Raw genomic sequence first — 25,068 nt, forward strand, 5'->3', positions numbered from 1 at the left:
GTCAACAGAGATTCAGTTTCTTGGAAAATGACTTGACAGAACCGGTTTGCTTCATTTGAAGTGGGTAAGTGGCAGGGAGGTAACTCATTAGTATAGCACAGCATTTCTGCTGCGTATCAAAATAACAAGCCTTCACCTTCCATGTATTTGAAATTGTTTTGGTTGCAGATTGATTGTTGAAGGTTTGGTTTGTACTCTTGCAGCCCACCATGAATAAGCAACAGAGCAAGGAAGGAGCAGATAGGGCATGCTGTGAAGGGCTGTTTCTCATGCAAATGCATGTGAAAAACTGGCTGGATGGCCAGGCCCAAAGGGTTGTGGTGAATGCACTTAAACATAGTTGGCAGCTGGTCACAAGTGGTGTTTCCCAGGACTCGCTCTGAATGGGGGGATCAAGTGCGCTCTCAGTAAATTTGCAGACGACACCAAGTTGGGTGGGAGTGTTGATCAGCTAAAGGGTAGGAAGGCTCTGCAGGGGGATCTGGACAGGCTGGATTGATGGGCTGTGGCAACTGGCATGAGGTTCAACAAGGCGAAGTGCCAGGTCCTGCACTTGGGCCACAACAGCCCCATGCAATGCTCCGGGCTTGGGGAAGAGTGGCTGGAAAGCTGCTGGGTGGAAAAGGACCTGGGGATATTGATTGATGGAGCTGAAGATAAGCCAGCTTGTGCCCAGGTAGCCAAGAAGGCCAAAAGCATCCTGGCCTGGACCAGCAATAGTGTGACCAGCAGGGCCAAGGCAGTAATCATCCCCTTGCACTTGCACTGGTGAAGCCACACCTCGAACACTGTGTTCAGTCCTGGGCCTCTCACTGTAAAAGAGATACTAGGTGCTGGAGTAGGTCCAGAGGAGGGCAATGAAGCTGGTGAAGGGTCTGGAGGGTAAGTTCTGTGAGGAGCAACTGAGGGAACTGCGGTGGTTTAGAGAAAAGGAGGCTCAGGGGAGACCTTATCTCTCTCTACATCTGCCTAAAAGAGGTTGTAGCATTGTTGGTCTCTTTTCTCAAGTAACAAAAAGTAGTAGGATGAGAAGAAACAGTATCAAGCTGCACCAGTGAAGATCTAGACTGGATATTAGGAAAATTTTCTTCACCAAAAGGGTTGTCAAGAATTGAAACAGACTGCGCAGGAAAGTGGTGGAGTCACCATCCATGGAAGTAAATGATGTGTAGATGTGGTGTTTAGGGATATGGTTTAGTAGGGATAAACCATATCCCTAAAGGGATATGAACTTGGTAGTGTCAGTTTAAAGGTTGGACTCGGTGATCTCTAAGGTCTTTTCCGACCAGAATTATTCTATGATGTCGTGTGTGTCTGTGTGCATGTGTGTATGTGTATATTGTTCTGTGCCAAAGGGGAAACAGTCAACAGGTCCCTAGATGTTTCTTCAGATTTTAGGACCTGCTGATAAGCCCACTATTTTCCTTAATGTGGTGGTGTTGGGTAGTTTATTGTCACTGCATGAAAACCCACCCACAAGAAACTGGATGAACTATCTGATGGGTACACATTTTTCCAATGCTTTCCCACTATTTCCTATCTTATCCCTGGGACAGGCTGAGTTTCAGACCACAGCACTGAGCTGTTTTGGTTTTATAACAGGCTCCATAGAGACTCGCCTTTTCCTCTCATTTCCTGTCATAGTGGGATGGTTTTATTTTTTTTCATGTCAGTGTATTACAAAGTGTACAGACAACAGTCCCCTCCCAAGTCAGTTGTCTTGCCTTTTTGCTGTTAAAAACAGATGTTGCCAGGAGGTGATGGAGCAGTGTACTAGGACTTGGAGCGTGAATATGGCATTAGGTAGCATAACTGGAAAAATGAAATGTTTCTAAAACCTTAGGAGGTGCACAAGCAGGTAAGATGACTTGCAAAGCTTTAGCTAAGAAAGGGATGACTGCAAAGTCATCCCTGTGGGCAGGGAGTGATACCACTGACTAGAAAGTAGGGCAGGATAGTGGGCTCAGTTATCCTATCTTTTTTGATTCTTCAAACTCTAGTAAATTGATGTACCCACCTGAAATCTGCCAAACCAGTTCCTTGCTTCCAGAGGCTCCTGTGTAGCAAATCGTAGTTTTGGCTGAGGCTTCATAGTTGTCCTGCTTGCACATGCCTTTAGTGATGAAAGTTACTTTTAAAATGGTCTTCAGCCCTGGGCTGTGACTGACAGTATTTGATTTACTGCAGAGATTGTGTTTAGGTACATTAGAAGCACTGTTCTATGAAAAGCTGCCAAGATGACTTTGAAATGCAAGTAAATCTATCACCTACTTATTTCTGAATTAGGAGGTATTTTCTCTGCCTGCTTTGTTGATGTGAGCACATATTAATTTCTTGGGCTGTGTTGTGAAAGTTTAAATAGTTTGGGCACAAGTCCCAAACTTGGGAGATCTTTGCTCTGAAGAAGTCCTCAAGTGACCTTAGATGCCTCTGGGCTGGATCCTCAAGTTAAGGTTTACGCTTCCACCCATGGGACTGGGGTGCCTCAATAAAAGCTGGGGAGATGTTAGTGCAGCCATGTCTCTCTTCAGTGAGTAGAAGTACCTCTTATTTGCAGAACAATTTTGTGGAGGTATGCATTAGACGTCACTTAGCATGTAGGCCTTGCTTTGTTAGCCCCAGTATTAATTAATTCAGCCCTACCAGCAGCTGGGCAAGGCTGCAGGGCTGTAGCCTTGCTATAGTTTTTCTTTTACTGCTGTTGCTGCTACAGTTCCCAGGTGTGTGCACTCACAAAAGAGAGGGTAGGGATTATGGGATCATTCTGCAAGGGATGACAAGAGGAAAGGCTTTCTCTGTAACCCCTTGATCTTGGTTTTAGAACAGTACAAATGTGCCAACTTTTACTTGCAGCTGCTTCCCTCACTCTGCTGAACATCCTGCCTTATCGCTTTACAACTCCAACCGTTTGCTTTCGCGGGTTGCTACAAACGACAGGTTTTGTAAATCCTCGTTATCAGGAGGCCTGTTAAAAGCCCTTGACATAGTAACTTGAATTCTCTTCTTCTGCAATCTGTTGTCATAACTGCCACCTAGTGCTGATGCTGATGTATGCAGAGGAGATTGTCAGTGCTGTTGTAGAACTATGTGTAAGCTTTATAAACAAGGAAGCCAAAATGGTTCCAAAGGTCATAATTAGGTCTCCCTAAAAATGAATCCATCATCAAAAATCGTTAGTGCCCAAAGTTTGGCTCCATGATCACTAAATGACTTCATTGTTTGCACCTGCTTCCACAGAAATCACTGAGAGCTTCTGGAATGTGAGGCTTTAAGCTATTGTGGCACCTGCTTGTCAAGGCAGAAACCTACACTTCTACTTATTTGGACTAAATTGTCCCTTAACCATGTTGCAAAGGAAAAGAAGTGTGAATGTGTACATAACACTTGTAATGCTCCTAACTTGTAGATCCAAGTAGTAACAGAGGTTGGACAGAGCCTGTGTTTTTTCATTCTGGATGAAGATTTGTAGATAGATTTCCATCACAGGGTTTGCAGTCCAGTCCCAGTGTTTATTGGGAACTGCATGTAGTAAGGTTTTGCTTGTGTGTATGTGTATATAGATATACACATACATATAAGCAAAGCCATATATGAAGCAATGCTTCACTGGTGCTGCAGAATTAAGGAGAGACAGTATAATATAGGCTTCCATCAATGAGTAACTGAGTAAATACATTTCAATCCCAAGCTTTTTAAGCAGCTTTTCCTGTAGTTGGCTTCGAATCAAATGCCAGCCTCCCTAATGTGCACATCATTCAACAGCAATGACCTGTCCTGAAGGCCAAGTGTACCGGCAGTGTGGGGTGTTGTGCAACCAGACCTGCAGATCTTTGTCCTACCCGGATGAGGACTGTGATGAACTCTGCATGGAAGGATGCTACTGTCCCCTTGGGCACTACCTGGATGAGCATGAGCAGTGTGTACCAAAGTCCCAGTGCTCTTGTTACTATGACGGTGAGATATTCCAACCAGAAGACATCTTTTCAGATCATTACACCATGTGGTAAGTGCAATGTTCGTAAATCATCCTTACATGCTGTGACTTAAATTTTTGGATAGCCTGAGTGGTTAACTGGTTCCTTTACCTCCTCTGAAACTAGTTTAAAAGAGAGCAAGATTTTGGCTCCCACAAACAGAGTGGTAACTTTTGCTGTTGCATCTCTATCCATATAGTTTAAAATGCCACCTTAGTCAGAAAACAGTATAAAACCCTCATCTGTGAACAGTTCCTAGCAATTTGAAATGGAGTTTAATTACTGACAATAGCTACTTTGTAAGCTTTTAAAATACACTTCAGTGTACTGCGATATATTTCTTAAATGTTAAAACCTAATTACAAATATTAAAAAGCATTTCTAATTGTTAAATTGAGTAGCTGTACACTGAGAGTAGGAATGTAATTGCTGAGCTCTTCCTGGTAAGTCCAATTTAGGGAGCAGTGCCTTATCCTTTTCTCCTCTACCACAGAAGTCATGTAAGTTGCAGGCACAAAGTGGTCTCTCGCCTTTTCCACAATAGACCTGACTGTTATCTTGCCCAGTTTTAGGCCTGTGCAGATGGAATTCAGCAGGACAGGGCTAGCATGCAGCTGTATTACCATTATATCACATCAACTATCTTAAGGAAGGTTTGCCTTTAAGGTGGATAAGCACAGTGGAGGGAGTGCAACAGATCATCCTCAATGAGAGGTGTAATTTTGGTATTCTGTCAAGTTCCCTGCAGCCTATCTGAAAAAAAAAAACAGTGTGAATGAAAGCTTAATGTCACTTCATTAAATATAAGCTCTATTTGTTTTTCTTAGCTATTGTGAAAATGGTTTCATGCACTGCAGTACAAACAGAGTTCCTGGTGCCTTCCTGCCAGATGTTTTCGCTGATGAGAGGCCATCTGCCAGAAGTTAGTATGCCTTAAAAAAATAATATTTTTTCTGTTTGGTTGTTTTTCTTTTCTTCTCTTCAGCCTCAGTAATCTCGGATAGGGAAGAAGCACCGGAGGCTGCGGTGTCTGGTGATGTTGTGAGACTTCTTCCTACTTTTATATGTTTTACAATATTGAAAGAAAAATTTAACATGGGAGGGGTGCAGTTAGCCACTGTGATCTCTCCTTATTTGAAGAGGTTAAGGACTCCCTTGGCGGTGATCTGAGGCCCACAGTTGCTATTTGAGGATCACACTACACCAGTAGCGAGCTAGCTTTATACCCTCTGCTTCTGACTAGTGGGTTTCAAGCTCTCTTTTCTGGTGCAGATGAAGCTTTTTGTTGCCTGCAGGTTAGACTGCCACCTGGCATCAAGTGTGTCTTCCAGCCACCAAGCATCTCTGCATAAAACCTCCTGGAGCCTGACAATTTCCTTGCAGACCTAGGGGGTTTGAGACCAAATGCATCTCAGAGGGGACTGGGATAGTGGGGATTTGATGAAGCCCAGGAGCATCCCTTCATGAATAACAGGAGTAAGCCCAAACATAGTGTCTTCTGTGGCATACTGCCAAATGCATCCGTTCAGGGTGTTTGGACAAAGTTTTTGGTTGGTATTTCCCAGATCCTTGGAGCAAAGGGTTATTGTTTGCCTTTGCATCTTCTGATAAACTACCACTCACCCCTACTGCCAAGCTTCTAGTGGAAAACACTGTAAATCTGACTGGTTGGTACAGGGTAGTCACCTGCTTAATGGTGCTTGGTAGACAACCAGTAACAGTGTCCCTGGTTGGCCCATACTGTTCTCCAGGTGAAGCATTCTGGGTGTATATCTCATCAAACTTTTAATTTAATGCTGTTAAGACATAATTTTCCTACTTTAGAGCATTAAGACTTACAAAACCTCAGAGATGCATATTGTTAGAACTGCTTGAAATAATAACATGGAGTTTCTTGGGACGTTCTGATCTGCCAGAACCTAAAGACTCAGGGTTTGAAAACTTTGTTTTTAAGCTTAGGACATTGTTACTACCTCACCACTGTAGTTATACGCATTGGAAGTGGGTCTAAATACAGTAATATATGGGGGTGTTGCTTCTCAAATTATTGACTTTGTGCTGACATTGCTAGTGTACACTGCCGACAGGCTGAAATATGTTTTGCACTGAGGTGTGCTCATAGCCCCAGTGCAATCTGAAATTGCACTGTTTATGTTGCTGAAATGCTATTTACCCTAGTGAAGCTTCTTTTGCTTCTATATTAGAATATGCATGCCTTTATGGCAGCCTAACTGAGGTCACTGTCATTTCAGGAAAATGAGAGCTGTTGTCTTCACAGTGTCATGCATAGTGGTGTAGTGGTTTTGCTTCAGGCTATATTCTAAATTAGTTTTCTAGTAAGAATGTTGATCCATCCTTTAGAAAAATACTGTGCTAACAATATTTAAGTTCCAATTACAAGTTTTGTAAATTTATTTTTTTAAAGTAAAAAGGAGCTTGACATGCAGATCCCCCATGGAAAGATTTGTCTGTCCTGCAAACAACCCAAGAGCTGAAGGGTTGGAGTGTGCCAAGACTTGCCAGAACTATGACTTGGAATGCATCAGCCATGGCTGCATATCTGGATGCCTCTGTCCAAAAGGGATGGTAAGCAGGCTTAGCTGCAACAGAGAGAAACAGATCCTCTTTGCTTTCTTGCCTTCATTCTTTCCTACCAGCAGTCATCTTGTGGCTTGGAAGTACATGGTTGTGAAGTATTGACTCTGCCAAATTCTGGCTGGTGTAAAGTGTATTTGTTACTCTATCTGCATAGAAGATGAAGTTTAGCTTGTAGTAATAATAATTGATAATCAAAAGCTAGACCTTTTCTGCTTATACCAGTTGCCTCCTTGTGAAGTCTCTATCTCTGCTGTTGCTTTCCTGTGTGTGGTAACAAACTGAGAATTCCCCATGAAACAGAATGTGGGAATGAAACTTGCTAACATGATGCCGGCGGGTGTCCTGGAATTGCAGGTGGTGTGCTAAGTGTGCTTTTTTTTCCACTGATAAGATGCTTTCTGGAGTCCAGGGTGATGTCCCCTTTTGACCTGCAAATTTAATCTTTAGTTTAGTCATTTTTAAACAGAGCAAACAGCAAATAGTTATTTGCTCAGCCAGTGACTGCGAGCTCAGTGTCAATTTAGAGCTCTGATACAAAGCAGATGGAGCAGAATAGACAGCAGATTGCTGCTGTTGTTCTCTGAGCAACAGGGAAAAAAACATCAGTGTTCAGTTCTGTGCAATGCTCTTTGTGCAGGCGAAGTCGTGCACAGGATCTCACCAGGGGCTGGGGGTGCAGTCCCAGGCATCGTGTGAATAGGGTAGAGGTGGAGCACGTGGTCAAATCTTTATGAAGTTAAATAAATGGCACTTTTGAGTTCTCTGTCCAGGAAAACTGATGAGATTTAAGAAGTCTGCGATGTTCAATGCATGCACTGCAGGTGAGCATACCTAGTAGATGTTGGAGAGAGTTGTGTCTTTATTTTGCTTGAGGCCTACAATACAACTGTGAGACTTCACACCTGTGGCACTTTGAGACATTGCTGGTACAGTTTTCTGGCTCAGAGAGGTGTAAAGTAAAGCAAGGTGTTTTCAAAAGCTACGAAGTTTAGTAATTAAAAGATTACTTTTGTTCTTTTTAATCTTTTATACTTGCTCAAGGATCAGGCTTAGATTATTATGCACTTGATGTTGACAGTTAGCAAATGAAAGTATGGATTATTACTTTTAGGGCTGAGATGCATGTTTAGACTTCAGCTCTAATGAATTTACTTTAACCACTATTTAGCCACTAGTTTAAATTCTATTTTAAAAAGCAATTATCTTTACTTGGAACATGCATTTTTATAAAGGCATGTTGTTTTTCCACTTCTGTGTGTATATACAGAAGAGAAAATTTCCCCCCAAATTCCTTCCATTGTCTTACTAGACATCCCCCCTAAATTCTTAAATTAATAATGAAAGTAATTTCTAGAATTAATATTTTTAATGTTGCTATCATATTCTGATGATAAGCATATGTTTAAGTAAATAGATGTTACTCCTTAATGAAATGCCAGCTTGTAGGCAAAAACTCAGGCTTGTGAAGTGTCTTGTAGGTAGAAAGCAAAAAATACAGAACAGAATTTAAACTCATCTGTATCAACATTGAGCAAATTTTTACAATTTTAAAACCAAATGTTGCTTCTTCTCACGTTTCAGTTTTTAAATGTCTTTCCTTTTAGAGAAGAAAATTCCCAAATAGTAGTATGTTAAATAAACTTCCAAATGTTTGTGTACTAGTAAAATTCCAAGAGTTCCAGTGTGAATAGGTTTTTCTCTGTACATCACAATCGGAATTCTTTGATTTGTTGAAGGGGCTTGAGATTTGGTTTCAGTCCAGGATATGGTAATAGTATACTTTAGAGATAGTAATGGAAAACCCCCTTATGATAACTGCTCAACAGGAAAAAAATGGGCTGGGACCCCCCCCCCCCCAAACCCTCCCTAGATCAGCTTTCTAGTAATTAACCTTCACATTTAGTATAGAATGTCGTATTTCTTTTCAGTGGGTTGAAACTATCATTCAAACGATTGTTTCATAAAATTCTTGCCAGGAGAAGCAGTCTTTGGCATTTTGGAATTGGGAGCTGCAGTTGACCCTGCAGTGATGGGACACATGCAACAAGATGGTTTGTCAAGTTTCGGATAAAAGAACGGGGCTTGGTTCGTTTTGGTTTTCTTAAAAAGTAAAATAAGTTTTTGTCCACTAGATGACAGTATGGTTCAATTTTCCAGTAAACTCGGAATATACTGTAGTTCTTGTGTGCATCCAGTCCGACAGGGAATAAAAATGATGAGATACACGTTTGTCAAAGCCACAACGGGAGAATGTGGTATCTAGGAGATTTTGCTGTAACCACTGCCATGCAAAGACAGGATCAAGCTGGGTGCCCTTCAGCCTCCTGGTTCCACAGGGCCTTCCAGCTTCTTTTCAAAGAGCAGTTTCCTCCTCACCACCTGTAGGTAGCTAACCAGGATGGTTTTAGGGAGGCTTATTTCTTATTTTTTCACTCTACAATGAGACTTTGTGCTTCCAGTATTGTTTGCCAAAAATGTGAGGATGTGGGGTGATGAGCATGTTCTCCTTTCCATCCTGCCTCCCTCTACCTTAAAGGTGCTGGGCAGACTGGAAGAAAATGCTTGCAAAGTCGCAAAGTCTCTGTTTTCCAGACTTGTACCCGCAGAGCTGAGCAGTAAAGGGACCAGGAAAAGGTTTTAGCATTTCTTTTGCCAGTTAATCTCCCTTGTTGGCGTTCTGTAATGCTGCTTCCTATGCAAAGCACTCATGGAGGTGAGTTACTCTTTGTACAAATGTCTGTGGGAAGCAACAGATTACTGCACATATATGGGAATAAATATTTGCACATATTGTCACTTTGTAAGGAACTGTGCCTTTTTACTGAAGATTTTTGTTTTTCTTTTGTGGTATAGTAGCATATAAAAATTAGGAATGGCCATGGATAACTTACTAGTAAAAATCAAATAAAATCTCCTTGCTTCTCTGAAGTGGTTTGTACCATCAGGAAACACAAAGATATATAGTTTACAGAAACAACTCTCCCATACAGTTTGCAAGTACATGTAGCAGTTAAGATGTGATTAAGTGCAATGCTATCTCAATGTATATAAAGAGATGTTTAGAGATTAGTTAGCTGAGTTACCAGTCTTAAATAGAGGAATCCATAGTCTAAAATCTGTATGTACAGCCTGCCAAGTTTGACTAGCATACCTAAAAATAATTAAAAAGAAATAAATCAGGGAAAAGAAATAAATCAGGGGTTGCTCATGAACATGATGCTGCAGTTGGCTGGATTTGAATTGGAAGATTTGTTGGGGTGAGAAATTGCCAATCAATCAATGGATTATTTTCCCAGCCAGAAAATGCAAAGAAATCCTAATTTCTTTCAACTGAAAAATAAGTTTTCCAGTTCATCTAATATTTTACAATATTTTTATTTCTTGAAAATAAAAACGTTTGATATGCCATGAAAAGTAATTCTTCTTCTTCTGTCTTTGATCATCTGGAGGGTGGGAAATTCTCCATACTTGTCACCCTTTTACAGAGCAGAAAAGATAAATCATAACATATGTGCAGAAGTGTGGGGAAAAATATGCTTTCTCAGATTAGTTTACTGCATTCCATTTTTTTCCCATTGGAAAATATTAATAAATATACAAATGGAGTGTTAACCACCTTTCTGGGAAAAAAAAGAGGAACAGAACAAACAGAAAGCACAAAATCCAGACACTCTAAAACTAGAAATTAAACATTTTATTGTAGTCTGACTGCTGAAGTAAAATTATTTATAAAATTATGAGAAGTTGGTAGAGAAAGGAAAAAAAACCACCCAGACCAAGCCAAAAACCCCTAAATATTTTAATCAGAAGAGTTTGGAAGAATTTTTTTCTTCCAAACTGTTTTCAACAGAAATTTACTAGAGTGCTATATTGATTTTCCTGCTAGCTCTACTGTATATTGTTCAGTGTAGGCTTATCCTATATTATAACATAACAGAGTTTTCATGAGGGGGTGGGTGCCATCTTTCTGGTATGTACATCTGCCCAAGGATAATACTTCATAAAACAAACATAAGAAGCATACAGCTATTGTAAAAAAGAAAAACCAAGTGTAAACCAGCACGTGTTGAGTGGTCTGTCCTAGCATGCTTTTGACTTGTCTTTGCACAGAAATGATGACAGGCTGGTTTGTTAAAATGTATCGGCTATTGGGTTCTAACCTGACCCACTTCCTTTACTTAATCCTGTACTCCTTTGTACCTCTGGCTGTCTTTCTGCTGGAGCCCTCAGGTGTATCAGGAGAAAGAGTGAAAATCTGGGCTCCCTTTGACAGTGCAATACTCATCAAAATTGTGTGACCAAAAGAAGTTAAAATTCAGCCTCATCAAGGCAGAGTTTAGGAGAAAAGAAACTTAAAGGTTCTGAAATCTGTAACACTGTCTTCCTTTTGCAAGATTTGTCAAGGATTAACAATTAAGGAGATAGAGCGAGGAAATGATGGACATATCTGTTAGATCCCCAAGTCGAGGAGGGTCAGGAACATCAGCTAGTCAGCCTCTTATAATCCGTGGACATACTCTCAGGAGAATCATTATAAGGGTGTGAGATGGTGCAATCAGCAGCTGTTCTCATTACAGACCTGTGTCTTTTCTTGTGGTTGCCTCCCGAAAACTCATGCCTCTCATGAACTCAGGCATTCAGGACTGTTAGGTCTCCTGTATTAAGTGCTCTCTATTGATGGGTTGACAGACTTTCACAGGAAGTCCAGCTGTTTGTCTGTAATGCCACTGGCCTTGTAGTACCACATGTATTGTGTTTAACTGACCTGCAGCATGGCATTGGTCTGCCAGATATACAGGTTTTGGGTGTGGGGTCAACATGACCAGTATATTGTGTGTTACTATTAACAGAATCACAATGTGTTGAATTTTGCAGGAAAAATAATTAGTCTTCTGGTCAGAGCCTATTTTGGGTATTTATGTCCAGCTTCTAAATCTACTCACTCTGCAGTGTTCAGACAAGGTAGTCTTCTGTCTTTGTCAGTGGATTAATAGCTGCTGCACTGTAGCTTCATGGTGGCCAAGCATTCATGATGGAAATACTAATACCAGCCTATTAAGATTTTAGAGTTGAGGATAGGCTGTGGCTAGCTTCTTATCAATGTGTGAGGGAGCAAGTAGAAGAGGTCCTAATCCTGCCTTTATTAACCACATGTCTAATCTCAAGTTTTATATCCAGAAGCTAGCCCTCAAGTTTATTATGCACTATGTTGCTGAACAGTATGGGAAAAATTCAGAAATGTAGTCATGAGTGTGAAGTCATCATTTTTTTTTTTCCTGAGTGCCAGCAGGAAGGAAGGAAGGAATTAAACACCCCTAGAAACATATGGTCTTCTCTAGCCTGTTTTCTCCCCATCCTTTGTGGAGCTTAAGTCTAAGGCAGAGCCCCAGCTCTATCATCTAGAAAAGCATTTCTTCGTTTCCGTCTAGCTTCTACTGGTGTGTGTTTATTTGGCATAATATAGCTTTCCATAAGCCATAAAGCAAGTGGAGCTGCATATGAATAAAGGCTCTCCGGGCTGTGAAATCCTTTTTATAAGTAGTTCCCTGTGGCCATTCCAGGTCCCCATAGGAAAAGGCAGAGCTGTTCTACTTTATTAACCTGGTTTTCAGGCTTCATTGGTATTATTGTCTTGTATTTATGGTAAAAAAGAAACTATTTTATTGATTTTACAGAAAGAGTTTAAAGTGGGAAAGTGATATTTTGTGACTTTTGAATGAGAGGGAAGGGAAGCCCTTTCTCTTTCAGTATTCCATGAAGTATGAGACAAACCTGCTTCTGGCTTTGGAGAAACACGACCAAATGAAAAACAGCATAGCCAGCCTTGGTTTTGTTTGATACTCCAACACTGCCTGTCTTCAAAATAGAAAGTAATCACAGAAAAAAAAAAACAACAGAAAAAAGGAATTAAAAAAATAAAATAGTCTAAGGCATTACTTGTTATTGAATTTGTTTGTTTGTTTAAGTGGAATAAATATTTTGTTGTTGTACAAGGAGAAACTAAGATCAGTAGGGTATGACTGAAAAAGAAAAAAATGTTGGCAAATCGTAATGACGTATTTCCTAGCAACAGAGCCTGTGAAAGTGAAATAATGTCTCAAGTGGACTGATATTTATCTTGCTTTCTAGGAAATAAATAGGGATTTGAAAGTAAATGAGTGACTACTGCAGTTTTCAGAGGCGAGCCAACAGGGGAGTTGGGGGGCTGTTGTCTGTGACAACAAAATGTGCAGTTGCACTTGAGTTCTAGTGCTACAGCTCCTTGTCTCCTCAGTGTTCATATTTTAGCCCAGCTGAGTTGTGTGTTTGGTTGCTTTTCTGGTAAGCCATCCTTGAGTTTTCTGTATGTGATAAGCATGTTCTATTCATCTGTTCTCCATATTCAGGTTAGCCTAATTTATCTTCATTGCATCCTGGTTTTGGTCAAATTGGACTTTCTCATCATGATGTTCTTCTCTAATCTAATTTATTCTCCCAACATTTTAAACAGGTGTCCAGCCTCTGAAGCAAGACTGAGATTTATGTACCCATAGCTCTAATTATGTTAATGGAAAAAAATATTAGCAATGCTGTACCTTTCTTGCCCTAGTCTTGAAGCATTTCCTCTCTCCTTTCCTTTATTCTTTATCACATTTTGTGCTTGCTCTTCTACATACCAGCACATACTGACAGACCCATATGCTGACGAACTTTGTTTTGCTTAGGTGCGACATGAAAACAAGTGCGTTGCTCTTGAAAGATGCCCATGTTTTCACAATGGAAGAGAATATGCCAAGGGAGAGACAGTGACTAAGGACTGCAACACCTGGTGAGCCACTGGAACTGTGATTTTTGCTTTTTCTGGGGCACCTAATATGTTTAATAAACCAAACATTGTTTGCTTAACAGATCTGTTTTATATAAAATCAGGTTTTGAAGTTTAGTAATGCACATATTGCACAGACCAGCATATTCCATTTGCATGGAATAAAGATCAGTGCAATATCTGTTGAACTGTATGTGGTACCTTACAAATAGGGAGTCTGTGTGTCTGTGGAGGTCATCATAGCCACTAGCTAGTGGATTTGCTCCTTGATTTTACAACACAAGATAACAACATAGGAGATCCTCTGGAGTGGCAGGAATGGAGTCTGTGCTTTGTTACTAAACTTTGCTGTCTGCTTTCCTCTTTTGCCAACTGGGGCCCTTCAAATCAGCCCTTTTCAGCAAGCATCAACAGAAGGTGTGTGATATGCCAGCTATAATAGACAAGTGGGACTGTTCCTAACTAGTGTGAGACTTAGATAAAAGGTTTTATGGTTTTGTATGGAAACAGTGACCTCCCAGTGTTTTGTTTCTTTTTTTTTCCTTTGCAGCTACATATTGCATTGTGAATCATGTACTATAATTAGACCTGGGGAAAAGTAGGTTTAAAAGAAGGAAGACGGAGGAAAAATTGGTATTGTTATATAGATGCCATTTTAACTGACCTTTCCTCTAATACGTAGAATTTTCTTCAATATAAGGGTCAAGAAAATGTTAGAAATCATGCTTTTTCTCACTGATAAAAAGTTCTTCCTCTCAATTTAGGTATTTTCCTAGAATGTGAAAGCAAAATTGGAAATACGGTCCCTTCAAAAATGTCACTAGGGCTTTTTTGAACTATGTGACTTTGAAAAGTTTCATGATAGTTCTCAGTAAATATGAAGTCAAATGTCATTTAGAAAGTGATATAGGAAATTACTATTGCTTTGAGAATTAATAAGAATTGAGAGTCTGCATTTTGGGGGTCAGATCTTCCTTTTCTTTTGGTGTTTTTTTTTTTCTTTTTGTACTGCTGTTGCAGGAGTTCTCATTCTCACTTGTTCTTAGCCAGATGTGAACACCTGCAAACACAATATATGAGCCAGAGGTGTCACATTTGGCATTTTCATTTAAGTTGACATATGGGAGACCCTAATTCATGAACAGTGGAATGTCTCCAAGACTAAGCCAGTGGCAAAACTTTTGTTATGCTATGTATTGGGAATTCATTGTAAAGCTCAGTGAAAATTTTAGAATAACATTTATGAACAGTACACAGCAGAAATTTGCTAATCTGACTTTTGCTACAGCATATACTTTATAATATGTCCATGCACTTATATGCAAAATCTTGGTCTTGCTTTACCTGTTAGCAGAGATTTAATAGCAGAAGGTGCAATCAGTTTCCTGTTACTGAAATGTCATTCTTTGAAGAAAATGCATTGCACAATATTTATTATACTGTGAAGTGTTACCAAGATTAAGCAGTAGTTATGCTTGGATTAAGGCATTACTACAGAACTTCATTCAGTACCTAGCTTTTCTTTGGTTGGCAATTTGATCTTGGGAAAGTTCTTCAGGTTTTTTATCCCTGAGTTTTATGTCTGTAAAGCAGGGATAGTATTTCTCTTTCCCTGCTGTTACAGAGTTAGATTAGAAAATTCCTGGGTCAGTGATGGTGTCCGTCTGCATTCATATAGCATTCGGTAGATGAATGTTTCTCCAGCCTCAAGCAACATATTGCTTATTAGATGATGATATTAATATTATTCGATTAGATTAATAGATATGGTGTCAGATGCTATTCTGAGTCTTCAAAATTAACTAGAAATGAGTGAACAAATTTTATGCTTTTTTTATGCTTAATTTGCCTGGCTTTTTATTTAGTTTGTTTAGTTTCTTGCTAATTAGCACATTAATTTAATTCACTGGTCAAAAGCTCGTGGATGCCAAAAGAAAGATCCCCTTTCTTACCTGCAGCTTCTGTAGCAAAGCTTGTGGTTCTCCAGGATACCTCTGGGAAAGGGCAAGAGGATCATGTGGATGCCCTGAAGTCTGTTCTTTACTTCTCAATTTCCCTCTTTTCCTCATTTTAGCATAAGCATATATACCTCCTTGAGCCTTATTTATCAGGGTACCATGTAAGATTCAGATTATTGTGTGTCACAACAGTGAATGGATACAAATGTTCTTGGAAATTCTCAGAAATTTAATAATGATTGGTGTTGAATATGGCTGATTTGATGTCATCATGAAGACTAGGAACCCTACTGTTTTTCTTCCGTGTGTTACACTGGTATAATTGCACTAGAACCCGATGAGTTGCACAAACGCTTTCTCTGCATTTTGAATATCCACACAGAAGATGGCCACCATGTGGGATTTTTGTTTTGTGTTTTTTTTTGTTGTTGTTTTAACAAACAAAAAAACAGAATAAGAAAATAATAAAAAAAAGCAAAAAGAGTACAAAAAGAGTGAAATGAAAAAAAAACCACCAAATGCTGTCCTTTCTGTAGTGTTTTTGTAGGATTAATAACAGTGCAGTACATCTGCTATAGCAATGTGGGCATAATGGTATCAAGACCTTTAACCCTGTGTTTCATTGCTCTTCAGAATTACCCTTCCCCTGAGAAAACAAGGCATCATCTTGTTTTTCTCTGCATGTCAGGATGTCCCTTTTCTTTTCTTGCATATTCTGTGCTTGTGAGGAAGTCTAGGAGGTGTTCTGGACAGCCTCACTTGCAAGCTGTGCAGGCAGACAGCTACAGGTGTATCTCCTTTCATGATCAGGATGTGTGTCACATCTTGTATTTGTATGTCCTATTTGTATGTTGCCAAACTTGAATCCTCCTGTAGGGCAGATGTTCTGTTTTAATCACTACAGGAGACCTCAGGGGACAGTAACACCCTCTAAGACATTTCTCATAGGGTGTATGTATATGTGCACCTATGTACAGAAAAAGAAATATATCTATCTGTGTTTTCTTGGCAGCCTGTGAGGTAATGTCTCTGACTGCTAGGTCAGCTATGCTATCCTGAAGAGTGAACTTAATTTAAGAGCAGAGAAACCTCTTTGGAGAAGGGTGGTATTATGCTTCAGTATATATTCAGAACAAAAATTTGCTGGGTTGAATTACTGTCCTGGTTACTTGGTCGCAGAAGTTGATCACTAGACTAAGAGCATGTCATTTGGCATCTGCTGGATATTAAATTTACTAATATTTTGGCTTTTAATAGGGAAAAATGGACAGTACTACAAATAAAAAAACAGGGTTGCTGGCATTATACTCCATATTTAACCTGTCTATAGAGGGTAATCAATCTGTTTTTCTGAAGGGTTGCACAGAGCAGAGTAGGATATCCAAAACAAAATATTAACACAAAATATTCTAGCAGGCTCTGTCCAAACCGCTTCTTGTAATAGGGAAGTTCAAAAAGCACATACTCCTACATGCAGCTTGTAAGAAAAAGGGAAGAACATTCCTTATTCATTTATTATGTTTCAATGCACTATTTGGACTTACGCACCCAATGCTAACACACACTAATTTATGTTTATGAAAGTGTTATCTGATGCACGGTAGTGTAACGTAGTTATGGGCATCTATCTAAAGAAGGGTTCTAGCAGCTCAGGTGTGTACCCCTCTGAGAGTACCTTCTCAAGGCCAAACACAAGCAGAAAGGATCTGCTGGGGATATACCTGAGGTCAGACAGCACCACCGACAACTGCAGAGGTTCCACACAGAGCTGCAGCCCGTGTCTGGATTAAGATACACAGGGGAACAGTTCTCCTGTTTGGTCTACAGTTGGTTATTCCCTGACCCAGCCTCAGGAAAAAGGCAAAATAGCAGCTTATCACCACTTGTGTGTCTTCTGGAGAGTTTTCAGATCATGCTGTCTTGGAGGAATCAATTTTTGCTCTTTCACTTTGCCTAAAATACCTTTCATTCTCTTGCTTATTACTTTGGGAATAATGATAACTGTCACTGACTTGTTTTCCCTCTTACAGTGTGTGCCATGGTCGAAAGTGGGAGTGCACCAAAAATGTATGTGATGGCACCTGCACTGTTATTGGTACGGCTCATTATTTGACGTTTGATGGATTGAAATACAAGTTTCCAGGAAACTGTCAGTACGTATTAGTTCAGGTAAGAACATGTCAAATTCCAAAGCTGTCTAATAATATATAAGGTGTTTTATACCTGGATAGAAGTCCAATCTTTGGATAAATCACAGTAAAATAGTCTTAATTACTAAACCAGATGTGTGGTAGAAGAAAGAGAAGCTTATTAGTGACCTCAAAGATGCCTTGAGAACTTTGAAGATGCATTGTGCTCCATAGATGAGTTAGGTTGTCGTGTCTAGCTGGCAGTCATGAATCGTATGATAGCAGCATGGTACAGAGAAATGTTATCTGAATATCACCTCTAACAAGGGATTATAGGTATCCATAAATCAATCTTTCCTTACTCTCCACTAACTTCTTTATCCAGTATTGATGGCTCACTGTCTAATTGAGTGAGACAAGCAGTGCTCAGTGAACTTTCCCTAAATGCATCTAGGGCACAGGTACTGCTTCTTCATTTCAGCAAAGCTGCTGTCCTGTTCCATGCCTATTTGCAGTACACTGACAATATCCATTTTCCTTGCAGCAAAGAACAGAGGTAGATAGAGTCATAGCACACTAACATCAATTTGTGGATTCACTGGGCCAGTCAGAAATAAAGTTAAATGAGATTACATCTCACCTACAGGCACAAATCATTGTGTGTTTAAAAATGTGTGTGCAGAAGATGGATTTAATCTGAAAATTTGGCTTAACATGTGGATCGATCCACTGCTAATTGGTAACAAAAGTCTTCTGCAGTTACAAGTGGCATGCTTCTTGGGTGGGCTACTGTTTTCTCCACAGATCCTTTTCATGAGGCACATTCCTCCTTGCAGTTCTCCTTGATCACAGGAGATCACACAGGAAAGTGTGATCAACCTGTCTTTGGCTAGGTCTTTGAAATATGCTCCCACCTTGATGCCGGCCGGGTTACCGTAGAAGAATGGTTGCTCTGATGCTAGTGAGAGCTCTGTGTAAAGGTCTTGTGGGCAACAATAGCATAAAGTACTATAAAACTACTTAAAATGAAAATGAGATCCATTTCCTCATGAGAAATACAGAGAGCTGTGTTATTCTTTAAAGCTGTGTACTGAAAAAAACCCAACCCAATTTAAAAACCTAAAAGGCTTGAGAGTCATGAATTGTCATATAAGTGTAGTACTAACTCTCTATGCACCTCAGAAATATTTAAGTTGAAAGAAAATCAATGCATTAAACTTTTAAATTTTAATTTAAAGTTTAATACATTAAACTTTTTCTTACTAAATACATGAGAAATAGGTTGACATTATTGTAATTATTATTCAGGTGCTGGTGGGAAAACAAGGGCATCAAAATTTTTGCTCGAGACTGTGCAGTAACTTTATTTCTAACCTAATATTCTAGTTTTAAGTTTTATTTTATCATTAAAGCTGCAGTCTTGTTTTCACTGTTAAATAAATTAATATGTGTTATTAAGATGTACACTGTGCTCATTGTAGGTCTTTAAAATACCACAGATATTATAATAGCATGGATTCTCCCTGCCAAAAAATACCCTGCAAAATATGTGCATGTGTGGGTGTAACTGGCAGAGGGCACCTCATTCTTTAAGGGGTGGACCGTATGAATATCAACACTAAGCACAAAATAAGTTAATATAGGAACAGTTGGCATGCCAACGCATATCCTACTGGCCACAGATTACACAGAGTATTTGAGGCTTCCTTTTTCTCCATAGAGCTGTTTTGTTTTTTTCTTTTTTTTAGAAGTCCCACATTAATGTTTCTTTTGTTTATTTTCATCTGATAGGATTTCTGCAAGGATGTCTCTGGGACATTCCGGATCCTCATTTCAAATGAAGGCTGTGGCTTCACTGGAGAAAAGTGCACCAAAAGGGTTATCATTCTGTATGGAAGTGGGGAAATAGAGTTGCTTAATGGAAATGTATGTACACTTTTGTTCTCTTTAGTTCCCTTTTTTTTGTGAAAATAATTTCAAGTTGTTTAGTAAGATGAGCATGAATAACCTCATGCTCAGTGCTTCTTGGTCATAAAATGAACAGATCAGCAGAATTATAATTGTCCATTTTGTTCCCAGAGGTGTAATACCATTTTGATATTTCTGTTTGATACCAGATAAGAATGCTGTTCCATGCAAACTCATGCAATGAATGCCCTTTCTAAACATGGGAAGCCTAACTCTATTTCAAGCTACATTAAGTGCAAGGAACAGCTAAGAAGTGACTGTCCCATGACTAGTAAAACTTTCAGATCTAATTTAGCCATCTGCAGGACTGAGCACACAGGAAAAAAGTCATGTCTCAAACAAGTTGATGTTGCAGAAGCAAATACCAACTATCCTTTCCTCTGTTAAATTGTCAGATGGAAAATCCAGATGACTGGATTCTTCTTTTTTTCCCTTTTCCTACCAACAAACACTAAAGAATTGAACAAGAATCACTTCTACATCCCACATCCCTTCATGGCAGGAAACAAGCTTTCCACAGGGCAAAGCCTTGAGAGCTGTAGCTATTAAGACTGTGTGTTCAAACAGTACGCAGCTACAGTGGATTATAGTGTTTCAGATGCTCAGTTTTCAGAAACACTGTGATTTGAACTGGCATCTAGACCAGAGATTTACAAAAATGTTGCCTGTGCAAGGTGAAACCAGGCTACATTTGCCTTGTTTTGGGTTCACAAAGCTGTACCAGGTTTGGGCTAGCCTGCAAACTTGCTGTGGTTGCTGTGTGCACTGATACTTGACAGGAGACATAAAACGTGACTATTATTACTAGTGTCTGTGCGGTGCATCTTGACAGTGTATGATGCATGTAGGCTTTTGGTTGCTGGAGAAATGAACAGAGGACAGATTGGTTGCCCAGCTCTTTATTTCTACTGCTAAATAATCCCCTTCCTGGGTGAGGATGAATTGAAGTGTAGGGATCATTCCATAGAGCCAGGAAAGCTTCTTTAGGTGGCAGATTTTCAGAAAAGCTGTGATTCATTTTGGACACCTAAAGAAGGGCTAGAAAAGACAGGAGGTGATGAGGCATCTAGCAATTCCAGCAACAGAGGCTGTCTGGTTCCTAAGAGAGTATATCCTTCTAGGAGCTAGGCTTGTATCATGAGACTGAACTTTTAGCTTTCTTCCTAGAGTTTAAGGCTCAAAGAAATAATATCTAGAGCAGGTTTTCACAGAAAGAACAGCAACTGAAGGAGAGATTAAGATAAAACAACTCATATGAAGACTCTTAGGCAATTTCTTACCCAGCGATGACTTTCTACACTTTTTCCACAAGAAGCAAGCAGGAGAATCAAGGCTTTTTGCCACTGAAATATTCCAAAGCAGGATAGTTCAAGTTTTAAGATGATATTATTTTGAAAGCGGCTTCTAGTTTTAAGTAAATGAGGGCTTAATTGAAATATCTGCCTGTTAAGGTTCTGGCTTACAATAAAAAGAAAAAATCTCATGAATTCATTTTTGCTTTTCTGAAATATATAGATCTGCCTGTTTGTAAGGTCAAGAGTTTATGACTTCATGGTTTGGCAAAGAGCCTTCATAAATACAGAAATATTGTAAGTTAGGTCAATCTCCCAGCTCAGCTTTGTTCTTCTCTGTTTTTTTTTTTTGCCCGAGTTTGGATAGAAAGACTACTCTATGGAGAATTTAAGTAACCAGCGTGACTCGATACTAATGTTTGGCATAAGAGAATATGAAGAAGCTTCCAGTTCCTAAAATATCTTTTAACATATTATTCCCTAAAGACATTGTAGGCCCTCTTTAGGAGATCCTTTGAGAATGTGAACTATCATCTCTGGGGATAAAGCTTTCTGATAATAACCCAGAGGTGAGAAGAAATGAGCTTTTACTGAATGGAGCAAGAAAGAATAGTGGAAAAAAGAAATCTCTTGCCCTCAAACTAGGAAGTGGGTGAATGGTTTGTGGGCTCCTCTTTCTTCCTTGCTTTAGTCACTATTTGTGCTGATTGAAAGTTTTCATCTGCCTCTTCCATGATTAAGCAGTTCATGAATTAACGGTGCTTAAAGTAACAGCCATGCCAGACCTTTCTCTCCAAATGTAGTTAATAATCCCATTAGATTTCCCACTGAAAGGGGATTATGGTGTGAAAGAAAGCTTTTTAAATTAATCTCTTAAATTCTTAGGAACTGAACACCTCGAATTTGCAGCCAGATGGAAAGAGAAAGATGCACACAGGGGAAGTGAAAGTGATGGAAAAATAAAGAGATACCAAAAGGAATCTCTCAGGATTTTTCCTATTGGTGTAGCTGTTTGGGAAGAAAGTCCTTCAGAATCAGATTCTGGTCCTTCAGAGACCACTGGTGCATGTGATTCTCCCAGTTCACATTGAACTTAAACCTAGCCAGCCCTTTTGTCTTTTCCTGACTTAGGAACACGAAACTGTTAGTTTCCTAAAAAGTTGAAATAAAAATAAAACATAATTTTTCAGTGAGCCATCGACTGAATACTAAGATGATCATTAATTTTTTATATCCTGTCTTCTTTATCAGCCCTCTGTTTAGCAGTCATTGCTTTGTGTCAGCATTTGTGGCAAATATGTTATACTCTGGCAGCAGAAGGGACATTGCCACATTCAAACTTAGATAAGTGTGATGAAAATGGACTGTCGTATTTGTCTCCCAATTTTCTGTTCAGAAGTGTTGTTTTTAAGGCAAAAATTTATCCACAGCAGTGGCGAGTGTAGAGACAAGCCTGTAATCAGTGTCTTAGCAATACCTTGCCTACAGTTTTGCAAGTGCTCTGGAACATCTGTATATCGTATGGGAAATACCTGTTCTCTGGAGAACAGCATGTTTGAAAGTAGCTGTTAACCTATGTTAACACGTGTCCCACTGGGAAAGTGACCTATATGAAATAGTAATTAGAGACACAGTTGATAGCACAATGTGCTTTTCCTATTCAGGTAAACATCAAGGTACCTCCTAAAGACGAAAATGATTTAGAAGTCATGAAGTCTGGCCGTTATTACATCATTTTACTGGGCAAAAGCATCAGTGTGACCTGGGATCTGGCCATGGGAGTCTCAGTTATCTTAAAAGGCAATTTTAAAGTAAGTGGTTTTTGCTTTACTTCTTATTCTCACTAAAGAATGCACTTACTCGCTCTCTGAGGAATAGCATTTTTTTAATGCAGACGTGCTGATAGATTTCCATGGAGTATTAGGCACTTGCTTGAAAATGAAGGCAATTTTTTGTAATACCATAAGGATTCCTTACTTTTTCAGTAGTTCAGCTGTAAGGAGTAAATCCTGGGTCATTGGAGATGAGCTATGACAGAAAGGATGAATGCTGTGGTACTTTTGAAATATGCTGTTAGTGATTTCTTCTGTATTCAAGAGCAGTATAAGGAGCCAGATTTAGTAGTTATGGTGATGAGATAGTCATCTCCAGAAATAAAATGGGATTGTAGGGTCATACTCCAAATAGGGCCAATCGGCACTGCTGGTCACAGTTGTCGTCTTGCTTCCTGGAGACCTTGGAGACAGTATGGACCTACTTTCTGCTAAGCAGTATGGGAATATGAGCTAAACATTCTCTGTGAGTGACTATGTCTATTTTAGTGAACTTGGCAAGGTCAGGGATATTTCAGTTTTTAAGCCTTGTGCCATTAAAGCACTGGGCTAAAAAGACTTCTTAACAAAACCCTAAGCCAATCTACAGACAGAAGATTTATGTATTTTGTGTTTCTTTCCCTGCAAGGATCAAGTGTGTGGTCTGTGTGGAAATTTTGATGGAATCCAAAACAATGATTTGACCAGCAGCAATGAACATCTTGAAGTAGATCCAGTTGACTTTGGAAATTCTTGGAAAGTTAATCCATACTGTGCTGATGTTGAAAAGGTGATTGCGAATGAACTGTGAAAACTAATTAATACGGGTTACAGTATCACTCAAGAGCAGGCAAAGAGGTTTGAAAGGATAAAAAAAAAAAAAAATAAAAATTAACTCCTTCCCCCATCTTTTTGCCAAATAATATTATTTCTTGAAATCCGATAAAAGATCAATTAACTTATTTAAGGATTCTGTGCAGCCTGGCTTCAGATGAATGTTAAATATGTACAGTAGAGGGTGTTCATAGAGTTTGCCAGCCCAGATGATTGAAATCCAGGTATAACTGGAAATCTCATTTTAGAGCTTAATCTGAAAAAACAGCTGTAATTTTCAGATGGGGAGTTCAGATAAGAATTTCTTAATTCCCTATCCAAAATTCTATATCCCAAATCCTAGTCTTTTAAATTCAGTATGAACAACTGAATGTGCAGGTTAATTTCTTTCTATATGCTTCTCAGTCTTTTTTGAAGAGCACTCAGTTACTATTTTTAGGTTGGAGAGGCTTGAAGAGAAAAAGCAAGATACAGGAGGGAATGCAAGACCTTATTGCCCTTTTCCTCTTTTCCAAATACAGAATTTTGAAAGAATAAAATTGAATAATAAATTTGTCTTGAGCTGGCAAATAATTATGGCCAGAAGTATTTCCAAACCAAAAAGTGAGAGGAAACAACTGAAAGACAACTTTTTTTTGACATTTGCAAAATTAAGCATTTCGTTCAGATGATGCTTTAAGGCTGAAAACTTTCTCTTGAAAATTCATCTAAATTTTCAGAGGTTGGGGGAAAAGGCTTTTTTTTAGATCTTTCTTTACAAGATTTAAATTATCAGAAAATAAAATGAAGCATTTATTTTTGATCACCTGAAACATTTTAGGTTACTTTAACTAGTCACAGCATTATCTTGTTAAGTGTCACTTTTTTGATATGACTTGATTGGAGCACAGAAGAAGTAGGAAAAATGAGGAGTGATACCACAGCGTAAAACAGAGGGAGCAGCTTATTTTAGTGTAATAGGCACAAGACAGAACCGGCAGACTGTCTCTGTGAAAAATAACATGTCAATACTAGTGCTTCTTGTTAGTAGATAAATTAAATGGGAGAGGAGGAGGCTACGAAACCATTCTTATTCAGCACCGGCCTTGGGTATTGTCTGCTGAAGACTGATTATATTTGTGAGTCTCGTGGGCCTTCTGTAGAGCTGTGAATGATCATTTTTCAGTGACACTTACTGTCATCAAAATGTCAATGTTAAAACTGTTGTTTTAGCAAGTAAGAGCTGGAGAAAATGTAGAAGGTGACCTGCTCAATTCTAGGTTCTGCTGTGGCAGGATTTGTGCCTGTCATACAATAGATTGAAACGTTCTCAGGGAAACAGTTTCTTTTGTCATGAAAATTGTCTAGTGCTAGTGAGTCTCTACTTCAATTTGAAGTTGTGAAGGCACAGCTAATGCAGTGTGTACTTTTTCTCACAATATTAAGCCCAACAGGGAGCAGACCTTGATGTCTCCACTGTGTGATGGAAACATAGTGAAGCAGGTGATGGTAGAAACATCATGCAGCATTTTGTCTGGGGACCTCTTTGAAGAATGCAAAAAACTTGTGAGTATTGTGTCATGTGTTTAACATTCTTTAATCTGCAATGATCTGTGCTGACACTGATTACAGCTGAGGGAAAAGTATGGTTGTGCTGACAGCATACAGGACTTGGAGGAGGCAAACTAATTGGCATTCTCATCTCTGACCCTCTCCTGTA

The 25,068-nt window shown here is 39.3% G+C and overlaps 1 protein-coding gene across 2 annotated transcripts in view; it reads left to right on the forward strand.

Annotated features, from left to right (window-relative positions):
• VWF (von Willebrand factor) overlaps positions 1-25,068 on the forward strand; it is a 129,745-nt gene that overhangs the window by 38,579 nt on the left and 66,098 nt on the right. For both annotated transcript variants that reach the window (XR_009747415.1, XM_061476446.1), the window contains exons 16-24: positions 3,763-4,003; positions 4,802-4,896; positions 6,400-6,560; positions 13,277-13,380; positions 17,366-17,504; positions 19,256-19,390; positions 22,389-22,535; positions 23,185-23,325; positions 24,795-24,914. Coding sequence is in view for 1 of the 2 variants with exons in the window: in XM_061476446.1 (XP_061332430.1) it covers positions 3,763-4,003; positions 4,802-4,896; positions 6,400-6,560; positions 13,277-13,380; positions 17,366-17,504; positions 19,256-19,390; positions 22,389-22,535; positions 23,185-23,325; positions 24,795-24,914 (1,283 nt within the window). In the remaining variant the exon portion in view is untranslated. The remainder of the gene's footprint in view (positions 1-3,762; positions 4,004-4,801; positions 4,897-6,399; positions 6,561-13,276; positions 13,381-17,365; positions 17,505-19,255; positions 19,391-22,388; positions 22,536-23,184; positions 23,326-24,794; positions 24,915-25,068) is intronic.

This window comes from Pezoporus flaviventris, unplaced genomic scaffold (assembly GCF_033815535.1).
Source record: "Pezoporus flaviventris isolate CSIRO_AGI_PZ_B2104156 unplaced genomic scaffold, CSIRO_AGI_Pfla_v1 ptg000096l, whole genome shotgun sequence".
NCBI lineage: Eukaryota > Metazoa > Chordata > Aves > Psittaciformes > Psittacidae > Pezoporus > Pezoporus flaviventris.